At 51.0% G+C, this 16,250-nt stretch overlaps 2 protein-coding genes across 2 annotated transcripts; one reads left to right on the forward strand and one right to left on the reverse strand.

The window, feature by feature from the left end:
- The first annotated feature begins 271 nt into the window (after positions 1-271).
- Positions 272-5,733, forward strand: MRTO4 (MRT4 homolog, ribosome maturation factor). Its single transcript, XM_056865280.1, has 8 exons — positions 272-328; positions 2,503-2,561; positions 2,894-2,997; positions 3,244-3,325; positions 3,439-3,506; positions 4,132-4,283; positions 4,930-5,006; positions 5,575-5,733. Exons 1-8 carry the CDS (start codon positions 301-303, stop codon positions 5,731-5,733), a joined length of 729 nt encoding a protein of 242 aa, XP_056721258.1. The 5' UTR covers positions 272-300.
- A 1,335-nt stretch (positions 5,734-7,068) lies between these two features.
- Positions 7,069-15,982, reverse strand: AKR7A2 (aldo-keto reductase family 7 member A2). Its single transcript, XM_056865476.1, has 8 exons — positions 15,823-15,982; positions 13,916-14,134; positions 11,737-11,924; positions 10,552-10,656; positions 9,973-10,069; positions 8,701-8,809; positions 7,966-8,095; positions 7,069-7,230 (listed from the first exon to the last, which is right to left on the reverse strand). The coding sequence occupies exons 1-8, from the start codon at positions 15,980-15,982 to the stop codon at positions 7,069-7,071; spliced, it is 1,170 nt and encodes a 389-aa protein (XP_056721454.1).
- Between the last annotated feature and the right edge of the window lie 268 nt (positions 15,983-16,250).

Below are 16,250 nucleotides of genomic sequence, written 5' to 3' on the forward strand. Positions count from 1 at the left end.
ATAGAGCTCAGCCCTGACTTCCCTCTGGTCTTTCCCTGTAATAGGTGGCTAATCAGGCGCCTGACTTTCCCACCACTGTGGGGCAGGAAAACGAAGGGCAGGGAGCCTTCCCCGCGCGGCAGTGCGGGGGCCGAATAGCTATCCTCGCGGAGGGGAATTCGCACTGGCGCCGTGTGGGAGCGCGGGTCGCCTCTTCTGGCCTCAGGCACCTGCTTGGCCGTCTAAACCCTCCCTTTCCCATCGGCCCCCGCGGCGACAGCTCCAGGCAGCAGGAAGAGGGGAGCCACGTGCGGCAGCGACATGCCCAAGTCCAAGCGGGACAAGAAGGGTGAGCGGCGGGGGGACTCGGGGAAGGGGGCTCTGGCGCCGGGGCGACCCGCTTCTCTTTGTGGCCCGTGTGGCGAACTCAGAATCACAGAGTTGGAGGGGACAACCAGGGTCATCTAGTCCAACCCCCTGCATAATGCAGGAATTCCACAACTACCTCCCCCCTTCCCACACCCCCAGTGACCCCTACTCCATGGAGAACTTACTGTGAAAATCAATTTTCATTTAAAGGATACTCTTTGATCTAATCCCTTCTTTATACTTTGTATTAATTTTATATTAGGTTTTGATTTAATAATGTTGGATAAGAACAGGTTAATTAAAATAATATTGGGATTAGCTCAGTTAGCAAAAGTTTATACAATTCATTTTTAGATGGGAAAGGGGGAAGTCATTTTATTGTTAAATTAGTGATACTAGTTTTTCTTTTTATTATTACTATTTTTAGTATTGGATACTGTTTCTGTTGATATGTTAAATGAATTAAAAAAATTATTATAAAAAAAGAAAGGTGAGCGGCGGGGGGGCAGATTCAGGGAAGGGGGCTCTGGCGCCGGGGCGACCCGCTTCTCTTTGTGGCCCGTGTGGCGAACTCAGAATCCTATAGTTGGAAGGGACCACCAGGGTCATCTAGCCCAACCCCCTGCACAATGCAGGAGTTCCACAACTACCTCCCTCCTTCCCACACGCCCAGTGACCCCTACTCCATGCCCAGAAGATGGCCAAGGTGCCCTCCCTCTCATCATCTGCCTACGGTCATAGAATCAGCCTTGCTGACAGATGGCCATCTACCCTCTTCTTAAAAACCTCCAGGGAAGGAGCACTTACCACCTCCCGAGGAAGCCTTATTTAGGGCAGGTGGCTTCGACTGGGATCTCTTCGCCCGTCACTTTGAATAGCCATTAGCTAGTATTTACTTTGAGTTTTCGAATGCTTCCAAATGTTCATGAGCCTAACATAATTGCATCATAGTACTCGCCTGGTACTGGCTCTTCCCTGCTGCCTGGGATAGAAACATAGAGCTGGAAGGGGTCTCAAGGGTCATCTAGTCCAACCCACTGCCCAACGCAGAAAATTTCCAACAACGTCCCCCCCATTCCCACAGGGACCCCTGCTCCCACAAATGGTAGGGTTGCCAACTCCAGATTGGGAAATTTCTGGAGATTGGGGGTGGTGGAGCCTGGGAAGGACCGTGTAGGCGTATAACGCCAAAGTCTGTCCCTCCAAAGGCGGGCATTTTCTTCAGGGGAATTCACCTCTGTAGTCCAGACACCAGTTGTAATTCTGGGAGATCTCCAGAACCCGGGACGGTGGGAAAGAGAAGCCCTACTCCGCTGGTGATGCTGTGGGCTGAACTGTTTTCCTCTGGCATCTTTTTTTTTTTTAATGGTAATTTGCTTTGAGTCAGGCTAAACTGCCTTAAATAAATGGCCCTTCTGCATGCATAGCAGGTGCTGAGTTATGGCTATCCCGGTTGCAGAGGCACCATTGAGGCTGAAAGAGAAAGGCTTGCCTAAGGTCACCTAGTGAGGGAGATTAGAACTGGCATCTCCCCAGTTCGTAGCTCAGTCCCCTAGCCATTACGCAATGCCCCAGCTCAATGTGAATTGATTCTTCCCCTCTCTACCTACAGCAGTTTCTGTTCTTGTTAAAACACAGCCCTGCTGTATTCATTGAATGGGCAACTGATAAAAGCTGTAAGTAAATTACAGGATTGCAGCCAGGACTGAACCCAGAGGCAGGATGCTTCGGATGCAAGTGTACCCGGGCTTCTTCTGAACCATTTTGCCCTTTGAGCTATTTTACTTTCATCATTGAGATTCTGAAATTTACAACAACTGGAACTGCTGTTAGGTGCTGTGTGCAGCTCTGAGATGTGGGGGGGGGGGCAGGGATCCAAGTTGTGTTGGGGGCTCACCTAAGGCGTTTGGCAGGGAGGGGAGCAATACAGGTATGTGTCATTCCTGTCCTTGGTGCTGAACACAGAAATTAAGCCGAGTGGGGCTACACAGAGAATTTACAGATGCCAAGAAGTGACAAGTAAGTAGTGGTGAGATAGTCCAGGGGGTCAAGTAGCAGAAGAGGAACAAACAAGACAAGCATTTTTGTGCTGTTAATTTTTGTGGTTAGGTGTAGCTTTCTCGTTAAACTGAAGCTTTGTTTTTCTTTTCCCAGTTTCCTTGACAAAGACCACCAAGAAAGGCTTAGAATTTAAACAGAATTTGATAGAAGAGGTAAGCCATGTTATAGCCACAGCCCCGCATTTTCAGTCTGAAGCAAAATTATTTGAAAGTACAACAGTCTTGAAGAAACTCTTATTCTCGCCAATCCTTTGAGAGATCAGAAATTGTCAGTTGGGCAGGAAGACTGCAAATAAATGTTTTGTTGCTAGGATTCTCATATGGGGATAATTATCCTTTTGGTCCTTCTCCGGCTGCGTAACGTATGCTGTCTAATGGGGTGGGGAGTAGGGACTGGCCACGCCTTGTTGCTCGTAGCCTACAAAATTGTTCAGTTGAGGGAAATATCATCTTCTGCAGTAACATCCAAATTTCCTTGCCATCAGCTCCGGAAATGTGTGGACACCTACAAATATCTCTATATTTTCTCCATTGCCAATGTCAGAAACAACAAACTGAAGGATATCCGCAATGCCTGGAAGCACAGCAGGTGAGGCCTCTTCTAATATTAAGCTTTTCAGCTGGAGAGTTTTAAAAGAACATGGGGGGAGAGAGCTAGCAGGCTTGTGGCATCATTCATTAGTGTTTTAGAATTGTATTTTTTGAATTTAAAAAAATGGCTGACTAATTTGGGGCGAGTATTTTAACTCTCAGAACTGTGACTGAAGGCATGGTTGAACTACATTTGTTGCATGATCTTCCCTTGCTGCCCGATTTGGTTGGGTTTTCCTTGCAGGATCTTCTTTGGAAAGAACAAAGTGATGATGATAGCCCTGGGGCGGAGCCCGGCTGACGAGTACAAAGAGAACCTGCACCAGGTGAGACTTAGTAGCGGGTCAGACCCGTCTCCTGCAAGGCAGCTTCAAGAGGGAAAAGGCCGTCACTGCTCCAGGATAGGTCCCCTAATTTTGCAGGTCTTTCGATTTTCTAGGTCAGCAAACATCTGCGGGGAGAGGTCGGTCTCCTCTTCACCAGTCGCACCAAAGCCGAAGTCCTCGCGTGAGTATGTCCAGCCCTTTTCTGGCCATAGGAAAGCCTGAGCCTCAAGATCTGGGCCTCAGAGAGCCAGCATGGTGTAGTGGTTAAGATTAGTGGTTTGAAGTGGTGGACTCTGATCTGGAGAACTGGGTTCGATTCCCCACTCCTCCACATGATGGTGGAGGCTAATCTGGTGAACCTGGATGGTTTTCCCCACTCCTACACATGAAGCCAGCTAGTGACCTTGGGCTAGTCACAGGTCTCTTAGAGCTCTCTCAGCCCCACCTACCTCACAAGGTGTCTGTTGTGGGGAGAGGAAGGGAAAGGTGATTGTAAGCCAGTTTGATTCTTCCTTAAGTGGTAGAGAAAATCGACATAAAAAAATCAACTCTTCTTCTTCTTGGGTCCTAGTATGATTCAGAGAACGAGGATGCAAACTCAAGGGGGAGTGTGCAAACACAGTCCTATTTGACACAGGGCTGTGGCTCACCTTGTGAGTAAATGAAGTGACCAATCCATGGCCCCACATTCATATGCGTCCTCACTGATCCTCCTCTTAGTGACAACCACCCAAGATCTAGTAATGGGGTAGCTTGTCCCGGTCACCCCCTGCTTAGAGGGCATTTGTCTCTGCTTTTCTCCCCAGCTGGTTCACACAGTTTAAAGAGATGGACTTTGCCCGGGCAGGGAACAGGGCAAATTTCACCGTTGGCCTAGATATGGGACCGCTGGAGCAGTTTCCCCATTCCATGGAGCCTCAGTTACGGCAACTCGGGTTGCCCACGGCCCTGAAGAAAGGTTTGTGCCGGATCCTGGGAGAAACATGGGCAGTGTTCAAAAGAGGGGGTAAGCTCCTGAGCAACACATCCTCCTCTGGTGACATTGCCTTGCTGAACAGGCCCCGCAGGAAGGAAGGAAAAGTCCCGCCCATAACTCTTGGGTCTCAGTCTGAGCAAGAAGGCATTCTCTAACCCCTCTGCAGATAAAGTTCCCAGTGCATCCTAAGGGCAGGCAGCACTAGCTTTCTTGGTCCAGGGTTGGAGCTTAAGATCCTTGAGATGCAGGCCCCACCCCCGATCTGCTGCCCCAGTCCTCCATAAGTCAGTTCCTTCTTTCCCCACCAGAGTTTCAAGTGCCCCGGACAACCACGCCCCACTGGAATATTGCCCAGTGCCTCCCACTGTCCTCCAAGGGTGGGGTGTGCCCAGGATCCCTAAAGGTGAACCTGCCCAAGAGAATCGGGGCCACTCATTTCAACCCAGTTCCATGCCAGTGCACACCTGATCCTGAGGGGTTGGCTGACAGACACCTTACCAGAGTTGCATCATGCCATAGTATTGTCCACAATAAGCTGCGGGAAAGGGGGCGGGTGTCATCCTAGCCTCATATCAGCTCTCCTCTATTTTCTGTCACACCTGGATCATTCTCCCTCCCTCTCTTGCAGGAGTGGTGACGCTGATTTCGGACTACGAGGTCTGCAAAGAGGGAGACATCTTGACCCCTGAACAAGCTCGCATCCTGGTAAGTAGCTGGGTAAAGGCCCTGGATTGGTACCTTCTTTCTTCTATGGCCTGTAGACTGCAAGTCAGTTGTGCGCAAGGCAGGGGCATATTCTGACTCTTTCTTTAAAACATCCGAGGAGTCTCTGTAGTCTGATCATTACCCGTAGACACAAGTGAATGAAGCACAGTCCCAAATACCTGCCCCTTGCGACCTCTGATTCAGATCCTTCTTCCACACAGTGAAAATGGGATGGGGGAAGAGAAAAGAACTGGGCATCTGTTCTGCTGTAAACCTCACAAAATTAAGCCATCTTCTCCTTTTTCATTGGGAGGTGGAACTTAGATCTGCATTCAGATTTGCACCAGTTTTCTGGCATTTAATTCACGGTTGGTTTTCTTCTTTAAGTTGCTAGTCCTCGCTGCTACTGAGTTGATCTTGGAGATGGCAGCAAAATGTCCAAAGCAATGATCCGTTTGCACAAATCCAGATCCGTTTGCCTAAGCTATGATCCAGAGCATCTTGTTTTCACGATAGAAATAGTCCTGGATTGAAGTCACTGAGTGTGTGTTGGATTCTTTGCTTTTAGAAACTCTTTGGCTACAAAATGGCTGAGTTCGAAGTGACCATCAGGAGCGTGTGGCATGCTGAGACGGGAGACTTTGAGCAGCTCGCAGGAGACGTCGCCGAACAGATGGAAGAGGGCGATGCCGACTTGGCGGAAGAGAGCAGCGGGGAGGCAGACTGACCCAGCTTTGGACCTTTGGGAGTTCTTTTTCCGTTGGGATACAGGACTGAGCCGATCAGCTAAATACTTTATTTATCGGAAGACAGAAGCTTTTTATAAATGTGTAAAATATGGCCGTGGTCTGTCCTGCCTCTTTGCGTAAGGGATGCAACTACCAGTCTGGATGCGAGTACCAGTCTGGAGAAGTGTAGGCATAGCTGCCCTGCAGCTATCCAGAATGTTCTGGGGGGTCAGGCCCTGATAGCCCTTCTTGGAAGTTAGGGTGTGTTCAGAACTGCCTTTTACTCTTCTTTCCCACTCTAGTCTTCTGAGACCCACCATGAGGTGGAACCTGGCTGCTTTGTGTCAGGAACAGCAGACTGGGGGGCCGCTCCCAACTCTGGCTGGACGAGGAATTTAGGCCGCTTCCTTTCAAAGTGCTGTTCCAGGAAAAGAGAACTGCCGGGCCCTTCACATTCTCTTATGTTGAGATGATGGGGAAATGAGGTACAAGCAAACACCGTGATTCCCACAAAGGTAGTTTTAGAGGGCAGCCATGTTGGATGCAGCAGATGAGCAAGAGTCAAGTCCCACAGCACCGTAGGGACCAACAAGATTTTCAGGGTGTCAGCTTTCAAGAGTCAAAGCTCCCTCCCCCAGAATCCAAATAGTGTTTGTTTTCCCTGTTTTTAAAAGATTATAGTTTTTGTTCAAGGAAAACATGAAAAGAGGCAGCGAAGGTTCAGGTACTAGAAATCAGAGGGGAATATCTGTCTTTGTGGGACATTGCGGGGGGGAATGTTCAAGCCAGATTCCAGTCTGTACTAAATTGAGGCAAGATGAATTTAAAGCTCTGGTCTTATTGCTAAGAACTTCCAAGCTCCCCAACATTGTGTGCTATACTCTAACAGAACAGAGAGAAAGCAGTGCAGAATCCTGGCTCCTCTGGAAAGAGCGATATGCTTTTTGCAAAACAGAGCGCATTAGTTTAGGAAACTATTTATTCAGTTAGATTATTCTATAGATAAAACTGGTTGTTTTTTTTAATTCAAAGCAGGGGTGACAATAATAGTCAATTTCTTGCACAAGTTGTTTGATTTGAAAGTTCACACTACTTTTATCACTTTCCTGTGGAAAGGCAGATAAAGCCTGTAAAAATCAAAACCTGTTTATATTAATTCTTGGACTGGGGTGTGTGTGACTGACTGAAGGCAATGGCGGCAGGAGCCCAGCATCCATGCCTCAGAGACAAGGGTGGAGGAGGAGGGGCTCCTTGGCAACTAGAGGGTATTTGAGAAGACAGTGATGCTGAAACCCTTAAAAAACAAACACACACCCCGCATTGGTATGCCCAGCTCAGCGGAAATAGTTGGGGCACTCGTGTGCAGTGAGGTGCCAGGCTCTCTCGAAGGCGTCCACCACGCCCGCCTGGAGGGGACCCTCCTCACTGCACTTCAGGTTCTCCTGCAGCTGCTCCAAACTGGACATGCCGATGATCACGGCATCCCCGCAGTCCGCCTGGCAAAGGGGAAGAGAGGAGAGCAGGTCACTCGCTGCTAACAAACCCAGAGAGCAACAGACGAGGCATCTCTGCCCCATTTTCTCCTAGGGAAGAGAGAGGGCGAGAAACTGGCCCCCGGTTACCCAGGGCGCCCCATGGCAGAACGGGGATCTGAAGCCGGTGGCCACAGCTTGAGGCTCTTAACTCCTCCCCCGTAAGTCACCGCTTGCCTACTGCCACGTAAACTGCCATACCAAAGAGCCTTGGTTCTGTACTTGGAGAGAACAATCTGGGATTTTTCTGGGCCCTTTGGTGCTCAAAGCCCTTTGTCACGGCAATCCTTTCCCTCCCCCTGGGCTTTTGCAGAAGACAAACAGAACACTCCCTAGTTCTGAGCGTGTCAAAAGAGGGGCAAGATACTCCACTCAGTCATTCCGAAGTGTCTTAAAATATGCCTTTAAATAAGGGGAGGGGCTGTGGCTCAGTGGTAGAGCATCTGCTTGGCATGCAGAAGGTCCCAGGTTCAATCTCCAGCATCTCCAGTTAAAGGGACTAGGCAAGTAGGTGATGGGAAAGACCTCTGCCTGAGACCCTGGAGAGCCACTGCCAGTCTGAGTAGACAATATGGACCTTGATGGTCTGATTCAGTATGAGGCAGCTTCATGTGTTCATGCCGTGTTTGCAAGTGAAAGCAGGGTTCAGCCCCCAACTATGGCATCTCCCGCCTGCTTCGGACAGTAAACCTCCGTTACCTGGAGCTTTGAGTGATGATACATCCAGCGCAGAGCAGCTGAGGTCATACTTGGTGGGTCTGATCCGTACGCATCGGAGAGTGCCTTTTCAACCAAGGCTACACCTTGAAAATGGTGTTCCTTCCAGTACCTGTGCAGGAGGGAAGGGGGTGTCAGAAAAGAAAATAATGACATTTTTATAGGGTACAAGACAGCAGTCCTCACCAGTAATTAAAATATACAGATGTTTACACTGTCATGACCAAACTATCCCAGTTAGCTGATTACCCTACTCCACCAGGTCGCGTCTATTACAAACTTCTACAAAAGTCAAAACTCAGCAGTAAATTTCCCAACCTACATAGATGAGGCTTTCTTTCTTTTTGTTTTAACATTTGCTAATTTTTGCATAATGGTTATGGCCACAAGGAAGGGACCATGGAGTTTGGGTCACTGGATAGCCAGCTCAGCCTGGCCACATATTTTCATCTATCTTCAGGCACCTTTCCAAAAATGAAATTCCGTAAGATACAAAGCATAACATTAAAATGGGATCAGCTTTCTATTCCCTGTCTTTGCTTTATGAATAGGACAGCACAGCTTGCCAGTTTTTTTGGGGGGGGGGAGGGGGGCTGCCCCTGCTCCTATCTGCTCACCAAAAATCCTTGGGGAGATTCCTCTGCCCCCGACTGTCTGTTTTCTTTCAGTTTGCTGACACCCTTCCCAACGCTATGGAGACGTCAGCAGCAGACTCACCTGTCCCTGTAGACTTGTGCCCAGTCATTGCCAAAAAACCTGCTCTGTGGCTGCTGACTCGGGTTTTTGTCTTTGTCTGTATACTTGTATTTCCCAGTCAAAAGGCCTCCTGCAGAGATTCAGGAACGATTACAACAACCCAGAATGCCCCCTGGACGTTTGGGGTGGGGGGTGTTTCCGCACTACCTCCACCACACGTTTTTCTAGTTTGGAGGCTCTTTATTTCCCCCTCCCATTCATTTTAAGTTTTGAGGGTTTTATGCAGAACTAGAGATTACCCTAAATTTGCAGAAAATGGTCCTACCCCATGGCCCTTGAACATCTGGTGATCCACATGGTGGAGTCACCCCTGGGATGGCAGAAAGATGGCATTGGATGTCAAGCCACCAAAAGACCAAGGCTCCTCTTCCTGCTGATTGAGAGACAGCCCATTTCTGGTTTCCTGCCTCTCCTTTTATAAAGGCGTCTCACCCAATGCTCAGTGATTCCTGGAACTACTCTGCAAAACAGCTTTAAGACTAAGCCTGGTAACCATCAAGAAAGTTAGGGGGGGTGGGGACATGGGGGGCACATACCACTGTCAACATCACTACCTTACTTCTGGGTACAGCCCAGAAATGACGATGGGTAGCTTAGGAACCACTGCAAACTCTATGGCAATGATCAGGAGGAGGCCTGGCTATCCTACTTTTTAACTTGGTGGTCTTGGTAGCTTTTGTGTGCTTCCTTTACAGATTTTGCAGGCTATAATTACATTTTTAAAATTTATTATGAGGATGCCATCTGTAGTGTAGCGGTTAGAGAGTCAGACTAGGATTAGAATTGGGCATGGAGTAGGGGACACTGAGGTGGGGGGGGGAGGTAGTTGTGAATTTTCGGCATTGTGCAGGGGGTTGGACTAGATAACCCTGGTGGTCCCTTCCAACTCTATTATTCTATTCTATGAACCTTGACTGAGCCATGGCAGCTCACTGGGTGACCTCGGACCAGTCTCAAGAGCACTTGGGGGGGGGGGGTTCCAACATTTACATCACTGCATCATAACAAAGAGAACACCTGTTCTAGGGACTGCAATTCTGGGGTCCATCAAGTATCTAGCCAGGCACTGTAGCTGCCTGGACATTGGTGTGTCCCAAATTAACCTTTCTCACGTCTCTGGCTCCCACCACCCCTCTGCAAGAGCAACCGGCATTTGCTTTTAAGGGCAGCCCATGTCTCGAACCCCTGGCCTCCACCCAAAACACGGAAACAATCCCCTTCCCCGTTCATTACCAGCCAGAGGATTGTAGGCGTAGAATCGGATTCCAAAGTGCCGAAGGCAAGGCAGAAGCTCTGGCTCCACTTGGCGAGTGGTGGCGTTGTACATGCCCTTCATTGGAAGAGGAAGAAGGGGGAAGAAGCTTCAGAAAGCAGCGGAACGGAGGGCTGTTGCCAACTGACCAGAAACACACAGTCTTGGCTGCCTTTGTGCCTTTTAAAGGGCCTGCAGAAATCAGCTCTTTGCAGAAATGCAAAAAGATGATCATGTTCCCATGCTTTCAAGCATACTTTAACAGCCACGAGGACTAGAAATGCAGTTTTTAAAAATGGGAAGCTGAGATTCTCAGCAGGCAGAATTCTGCAACCACTACTACATTATCCAAGGATTCTGCCCTCCATCATGACTGTCACACCCCCTGGCCCGACAGCAGCTTGCCTATAAGTCATAATAGGTTTGGCACAGAACTTTCCCATTTCTCTGGCCAAAGAAACACACTGGCAAGGACTGCTTCCTTCCGAGCAAGATCCCAGAGAAGGGGACACAGACCGCAACGTGGAAGTAGCAGACCTCAGTGAGGCCGCGTCTCTCACCTGATACACCGTTGGCAGGACCCAATCGTGGGATTTACAGAGGGTACAAATCTCTGCCACTTCCCAAGCAGCGTAGTTGGAGAGGCCAAATTCCTTAAACTTCCCCTGTCAAAACAAAAAAGCAAAACATCACCTTTTCAGCTCTGCGTTTGTGCCAACATCATAGAAAATTTGAGAAGAGCCCAATTGGATCAGGCCAGAGGCACGCCTGAGTCCAGCATCCGGAGATGTCGCTAGTCTAGAAAGCCCCCAAGCCAAGCCTGAAAGCAGCACGTCTGCCCCCACCCCCTCGCAGCTGGGACATGGAGAAAGACTGCCTCTGCACACAGAGGCTCTGTTTGGTTACAGTGCATAAGATCTAGTTTGACAGAGCTGAGCAGAGCCTCCTCTTTGGTTTAAAAACAAACAACATTTATTTCAATGGGAGTTTTGTGAGTCAGAGCTCACTCCTCCAGATATGCGGAAAGGAAATCATTTTGAGAATACTTACAGGGGAAATTACAGAGGGCAGGGAGAGGAGCTAAGAAAGATTTGGTGTGACTCCCATAAAAACATCTTTCAAGTGTCATTCTCTGCATGAAGAACTGAATTTTTATTTGCCAAATTTGGTGTAAGGGACTCCATTGCAATATACCTCTGGGTACCCATGGCTGGGACACACCAGAGATCAGGGCTGTTTTACCACGTTCTAATTTAGAAGAAGAGTTGGTTTTTATATGCCGACTTTCTCTACCACTTAAGGGAGACTCAAACCGGCTTACAGTCACCTTCCCTTCCCCACAACAGACACCCTGTGAGGTAGGTGGGGCTGAGAGAGCTGTGACTAGCCCAACGCCAGCCAGCTGGCTTCGTGTGTAGGAGTGGGGAAACCAACCCGGCTCACCAGATTAGCCTCCACCGCTCATGTGGAGGAGTGGGGAATCAAACCCGGTTCTCCAGATCAGAGTCCACTGCGCCAAACTACCGCTCTTAACCACTACACCACGCTGGCTCTCTCGATAGACTGATTAAAATGTGTCGGATTGATCGGCTGTGACTTCTCTGACTTGCCAACACCCCCATCGCAGAGCTCCTGAGCACAGCGCCGGCCATTCGCCTCCCCTCCCGATGCCCCAAATCTCACGGCCTCTCGGCCAATGTGACCCCACCCCTGGAGGGCTCGTTGGAGCGTCTGGGGTTTGCCACCTCTTTGTGCAGCTTGTCGCAGGCCTGCAGAGTCTCTTCCACGGGAGTCCCGTGGTCGGGAGCGTGAAGGTAGAAGAGGTCCACGCTTTTCATCTGCAGCCTCTTGAGGGACGTCTCCAGCTGGGAGCAGACACTCTCCGCCTTCAGGGTTTTGCCATCCCACGGATTGGCCTTGGTGGCCACTTTGACTGGTGGGGAGAGAAGAAGAATTTGTTTTTATATGTCGACTTTCTCTACCACTTAAGGGAGACTCAAACCGGCTTACAATCACCTTCCCTTCCCCTCCCCACAATAGACGCCCTGTGAGGTAGGTGGGGCTGAGAGAGCTGTGACTTGCCCAAGGTCACCCAGCTGGCTTCATGTGTGGGAGCAGGGAAACAAATCCAGTTCACCAGATTAGCCTCCGCCGCTCATGCGGAGGAGAGGGGAATCAAACTCAGTTCTCCAGATCAGAGTCCACCGCTCCAAACCACTGCTCTTAACCACTACACCATGCTGGCTGGAAAATGTGCCTTTCTTCTTGATTCATAGAGTTCAAAGTGGGAGGGGGACAGAAGAGGGTTTGTCTTGGACCATGCTCCATTTAAGCCAAACTAGATGGCTCCAGGACACTCCGACACCCAGCAAAAAGGGGGAACAGGTGATCTTTACCTCTTGTTCATCCCCTGCCATCCAGAGGTTCTGGCCACTGTGAGAATCAGGATGAGGCCCCTGCTTTGCTCCAGCAAGTCTCTTCTAATGTTCTCAGACCTCTCTAAAATGCTGCTGGATTCTGACAGCCTCTGACAAGCTGAACGTGATGCGGGTGGCTGCCCCTCCCCCCCTCCCCCCCCCCCCGATAAAAACCACATATTCTGCCTCCAACATGCAAATACCCCCTATCCAAGCCTCAATTTGAGCCAAGACCCATCCTGGACCTTGGGCCTAACTTGCAACCTTTGGCTCTCTTGGGGGGCGGTGCATAGGAAAGTAAAGAGTATCTTGGAACATGTGCAGAGCACCTTTCCTTCCCTGCCGCTAAGCAACACACTACCGGCCTACGCACATCTGAGATCAGGCATGAAGGAAGGGTATCTTTGTAGGAGGACAAAGGCCAGTGAATAGTTGTTGAATAACCTGTTTATCAGGATAAAAGATTCTGGGGGGGGGAAAGTTACGTCAAGGGCAAAGATTGTGGAGAACAGTTGTTGCAGAAAAATAAGCAGGCGTCTTGTGGCACATGACAGCCTGGCGAGATTTTATCTCTGCAGGTGTTTCCAGTGCCTAGCGCCACGAGAGTCAGGAGCATGTCGGGGGTCCCAGCTTGGAGAATGGGAGAGGGATTGTAACACCCACCCCTTAAATCCTTTCCTTCCTTAATCTGAATAGAATGTAGGGATTATCAGGTGTAGGGTTAGGCCAGGGGTGGGGAACCTTTTTAGCACCAAGGGCCATTTGGATATTTATAACATCATTCGCGGGCCATACAAAACTATCAATTTAAAAATTAGCCGACCAATACGTTTCTCCATAGCCTGGGTGGGAAAGGGTTAACACAGTTTCTTGGGTGGTCCTAGCAGCTCCATAGCAAACGACTCTTCTGCAAGGGGGAAAAAGCTTCCTTTTCTCGGCAAAACAAACTCACATCTGCCTTGAATAGAGGCTATTCCTGTCCGTGGGAGGGGGCAGATCACCAGCCTTAGATCCTTCTGAGCTAGCGATCTGTCAGGACCCACAAAGGGCCAGAGCAAATGATTTTGTGGGCCTTAAATGGCCCCCGGGCCTGACGTTCCCCACCCCTGGGTTAGACACACTAAGGAAGAGTTAGCCTGAAGAGGAAAAGGCACTCTGCGTGTGCTCAAGAGCACCCTTTTTATTGTTCAGGCTGGACTAGAAGTCTAGCACATTCCAGCCCCTCCAGATCTACCATTCGCTCCAACACTTCCTAGAAACCAGAGCTACTTAACGTGGGATAGAACAGGGTTAAGACTAAACAGAGTGAAATCCACTCTCTGCACCCTAGTCTGTCCGCTTCTATTGCTCCTCAACAGCCTAAGAAACGACGCTCTGCACATGTTCATATGTGTTCTGCTGTGGGCTGGACTAGATGACCTCAGGATACTTCCTCCATCCCCTACACACACACACTCTGCACCTGTTCAGAGGCCCTCTGCCTCAGGGGCTTTGCGCCCTGCCTTACCTGCACCTCCGGGCTCTGTGGCCAGCAAGGTGCCCAGGATGCGCTCCGACTCGCCCCCAGCATAGATGTGGGCGGTGTCCAGCTCACAGTGCCCGTGGTCTAGGAAGGCACGCAGCATGGCCCGGCTGGCATCCAGGCCAGCTCGATTCCCAAACTCCATGACTCCCAGCACGGAGCGCATGCCTCGGCCCTGACCGCACTGCATGGCCATCGCTGCAGCTGCCCAGGCTCAGACTACCACTGGGGAACAAAGGCAGCCGCATTTCAGGCTGCTCAAGGAACCGTCACAAAATTCATAATGCCAGAAGTACGTCTTTGTAGGAGGGGCAAAGTCCAACACCGCTCGGTATCTGTTATTTGCAGGCAGACTCCCTCTGAACATGGAGGATCTTTTGACCTCTTGCGGTAAATGGCTGGCGACAGACCCGCGCTCCTTAAAAGGAGGCTACCCAGAGCAAACCCAACCCCGTTTCCTGCGTGGCCAGCCAGGTGCTTCCGAGAAGCCCATAAAGAAGAAGAAGGAGTTGGTGTTTATATGCCGACTTTCTCCACCACTTAAGGGAGACTCAAACCGGCTTACAATCACCTTCCCTTCCCTTCAACAGACACCCTGTGAGGGAGGTGGGGCTGAGAGAGCTCTAAGAGAGCTGTGACTGGCCTAAGGTCACCCAGCTGGCTTCGTGTGTAAGGAATTGGGAAACCAACCTGGTTCACCAGCTTAGCCTCCGCCGCTCACGTGGAGGAGTGGGGAATCGAACCTGGTTCTCCAGATCAGAATCCACCTCTCCTAACCTCCGCTCTTAACCCCACTATGCCACACTGGCTTCTTGCCTGGCTGGCACTCCGATAGACTGCACCTGCAAATGGAAGCTCGTTTTGGACTGGCAACACCTACGCTCTCTTTCTTATGGACTTGCTTCTTTTTGCCAAAGAGCACAACGGGGGCGTGGGGGGAGGGCAGACCATTATCTTCCACTAGAGCAGCATTATACACCCACTGTGGGTCAGGTCAAGCTGCTCTGCCCATGCTCAGAGGGCCTTTGCTACTTTTTAAAGTGGTCTGCAGAGAAAAAGCACCCCGCATCGATGCTCGGGGGCTCTTGGAAGGCCCGGCGGTCTGCGGGTGCTCAGAGGCCGCCGGCTTCAAGGCCCCGGTAGCCGCCCAGCAGAACGCAGCAGCCTTCCTCCGACGGTTGCCAACTCCCTCTTGGCCACCGGTGGGAGGTTTTGGGGGCGGAGCCTGAGGAGGGTGGGGTTTGGGGCGGGACTTCAGTGCCGTAGAGTCCAATGGCCAACGCGACTATTTTCTCCAGGGGAACTGATCTTGATCGGCTGGAGATCAGTTGTCATAACAGGAGATCTCCAGCTAGTACCTGGAGGATGAAAACCTATGCTGAATATAGAAGAAACTGGGTAAAGAGGCAGCGCGTGGCTCAAATATGCAATTAAATAAACTTAAATAAATATGCAATTAAATAAACTTAAATAAATATGCAATTAAATAAACTTAAATAAATATGCAATTAAATAAACTTAAATAAATATGCAATTAAATAAACTTAAACAGCAACCACGGTTGCTGTTTAAGTTTATTTAATTGCATATCTGAGCCACGTGCTGCCTCTTTACCCAGTACCTGGAGGAGGGCAACCCTGCTTCCTCCCCCCGGGTTCTAGACTCCTCCGGGTTCCTCCGGTCCCTTCTCTCCCCCCCCCCGCCCGCCTTTTCTGGAACGAAGAACCGGCGTGAGTTCGAGCGGCCCCAACGGCCTAAGGGACGGCGCTCTGCACATGCCCACGTCGGCTTTGTCCTGGGCCGGACTCCGATGACCCCCCCGAGACTCCCTCCGTCTCCTGCCCCCCCCCCGCGCGCGCACTCTGCACCTGCCCAGAGGCCCCCTGCCCTACCTGCCCCCGCGGGCTGGGCGGCCAGCAGGCTGCCCAGCAGGCGCTCCGACTCGCCGCCGGCGTACATGTGGGCCGTGTCCAGCTGGCGGTGGCCCCGGGCCAGGAAGGCTTGCAGCATGGCCCCGCTGCCCTCCGCGCCCGCCCGACGCCCGAACTCCATGGTGCCCAGCACCGTGCCCACACCCCGCGCCGCGCCCGACATCACGGCGGCGGCTGCCCGGGCTCGAACGCGCAGCCCAGCGCGTAGCAGAGGCCGCCGCCTCCCCGCGCATGCGCCGCCGCCGCCCACCAACACCACCCCCTCCGCTCAAGGGGCCGTCGCCCTCCCCGCGCATGCGCCGCCGCCGCCGCCTCCCACCAACCCCCCCCCCCCGCTCAAGGGGCCGTCGCGAAATTCCAAACGCCGGAGGAGCGGCCGCCGCCTCCCC

Source organism: Euleptes europaea, chromosome 19, assembly GCF_029931775.1.
Source record: "Euleptes europaea isolate rEulEur1 chromosome 19, rEulEur1.hap1, whole genome shotgun sequence".
Taxonomy (NCBI): domain Eukaryota; kingdom Metazoa; phylum Chordata; class Lepidosauria; order Squamata; family Sphaerodactylidae; genus Euleptes; species Euleptes europaea.

Coding starts and splice junctions, on each gene's coding strand:
- MRTO4 (XM_056865280.1), top strand. CDS start 301: ATGCCCAAGTCCAAGCGGGACAAGAAGG. Junction 2,562..2,893: donor AACAGAATTTGATAGAAGAG/GTAAGCCATGTT, acceptor CCTTGCCATCAG/CTCCGGAAATGTGTGGACAC. Junction 3,507..4,131: donor ACCAAAGCCGAAGTCCTCGC/GTGAGTATGTCC, acceptor TTTTCTCCCCAG/CTGGTTCACACAGTTTAAAG.
- AKR7A2 (XM_056865476.1), bottom strand. CDS start 15,982: ATGGAGTTCGGGCGTCGGGCGGGCGCGGAGGGCAGCGGGGCCATGCTG. Junction 14,135..15,822: donor CGCCCAGCCCGCGGGGGCAG/GTAGGGCAGGGG, acceptor GAGCCTGGGCAG/CTGCAGCGATGGCCATGCAG. Junction 8,096..8,700: donor GCACAAGTCTACAGGGACAG/GTGAGTCTGCTG, acceptor CCTCCTGCACAG/GTACTGGAAGGAACACCATT.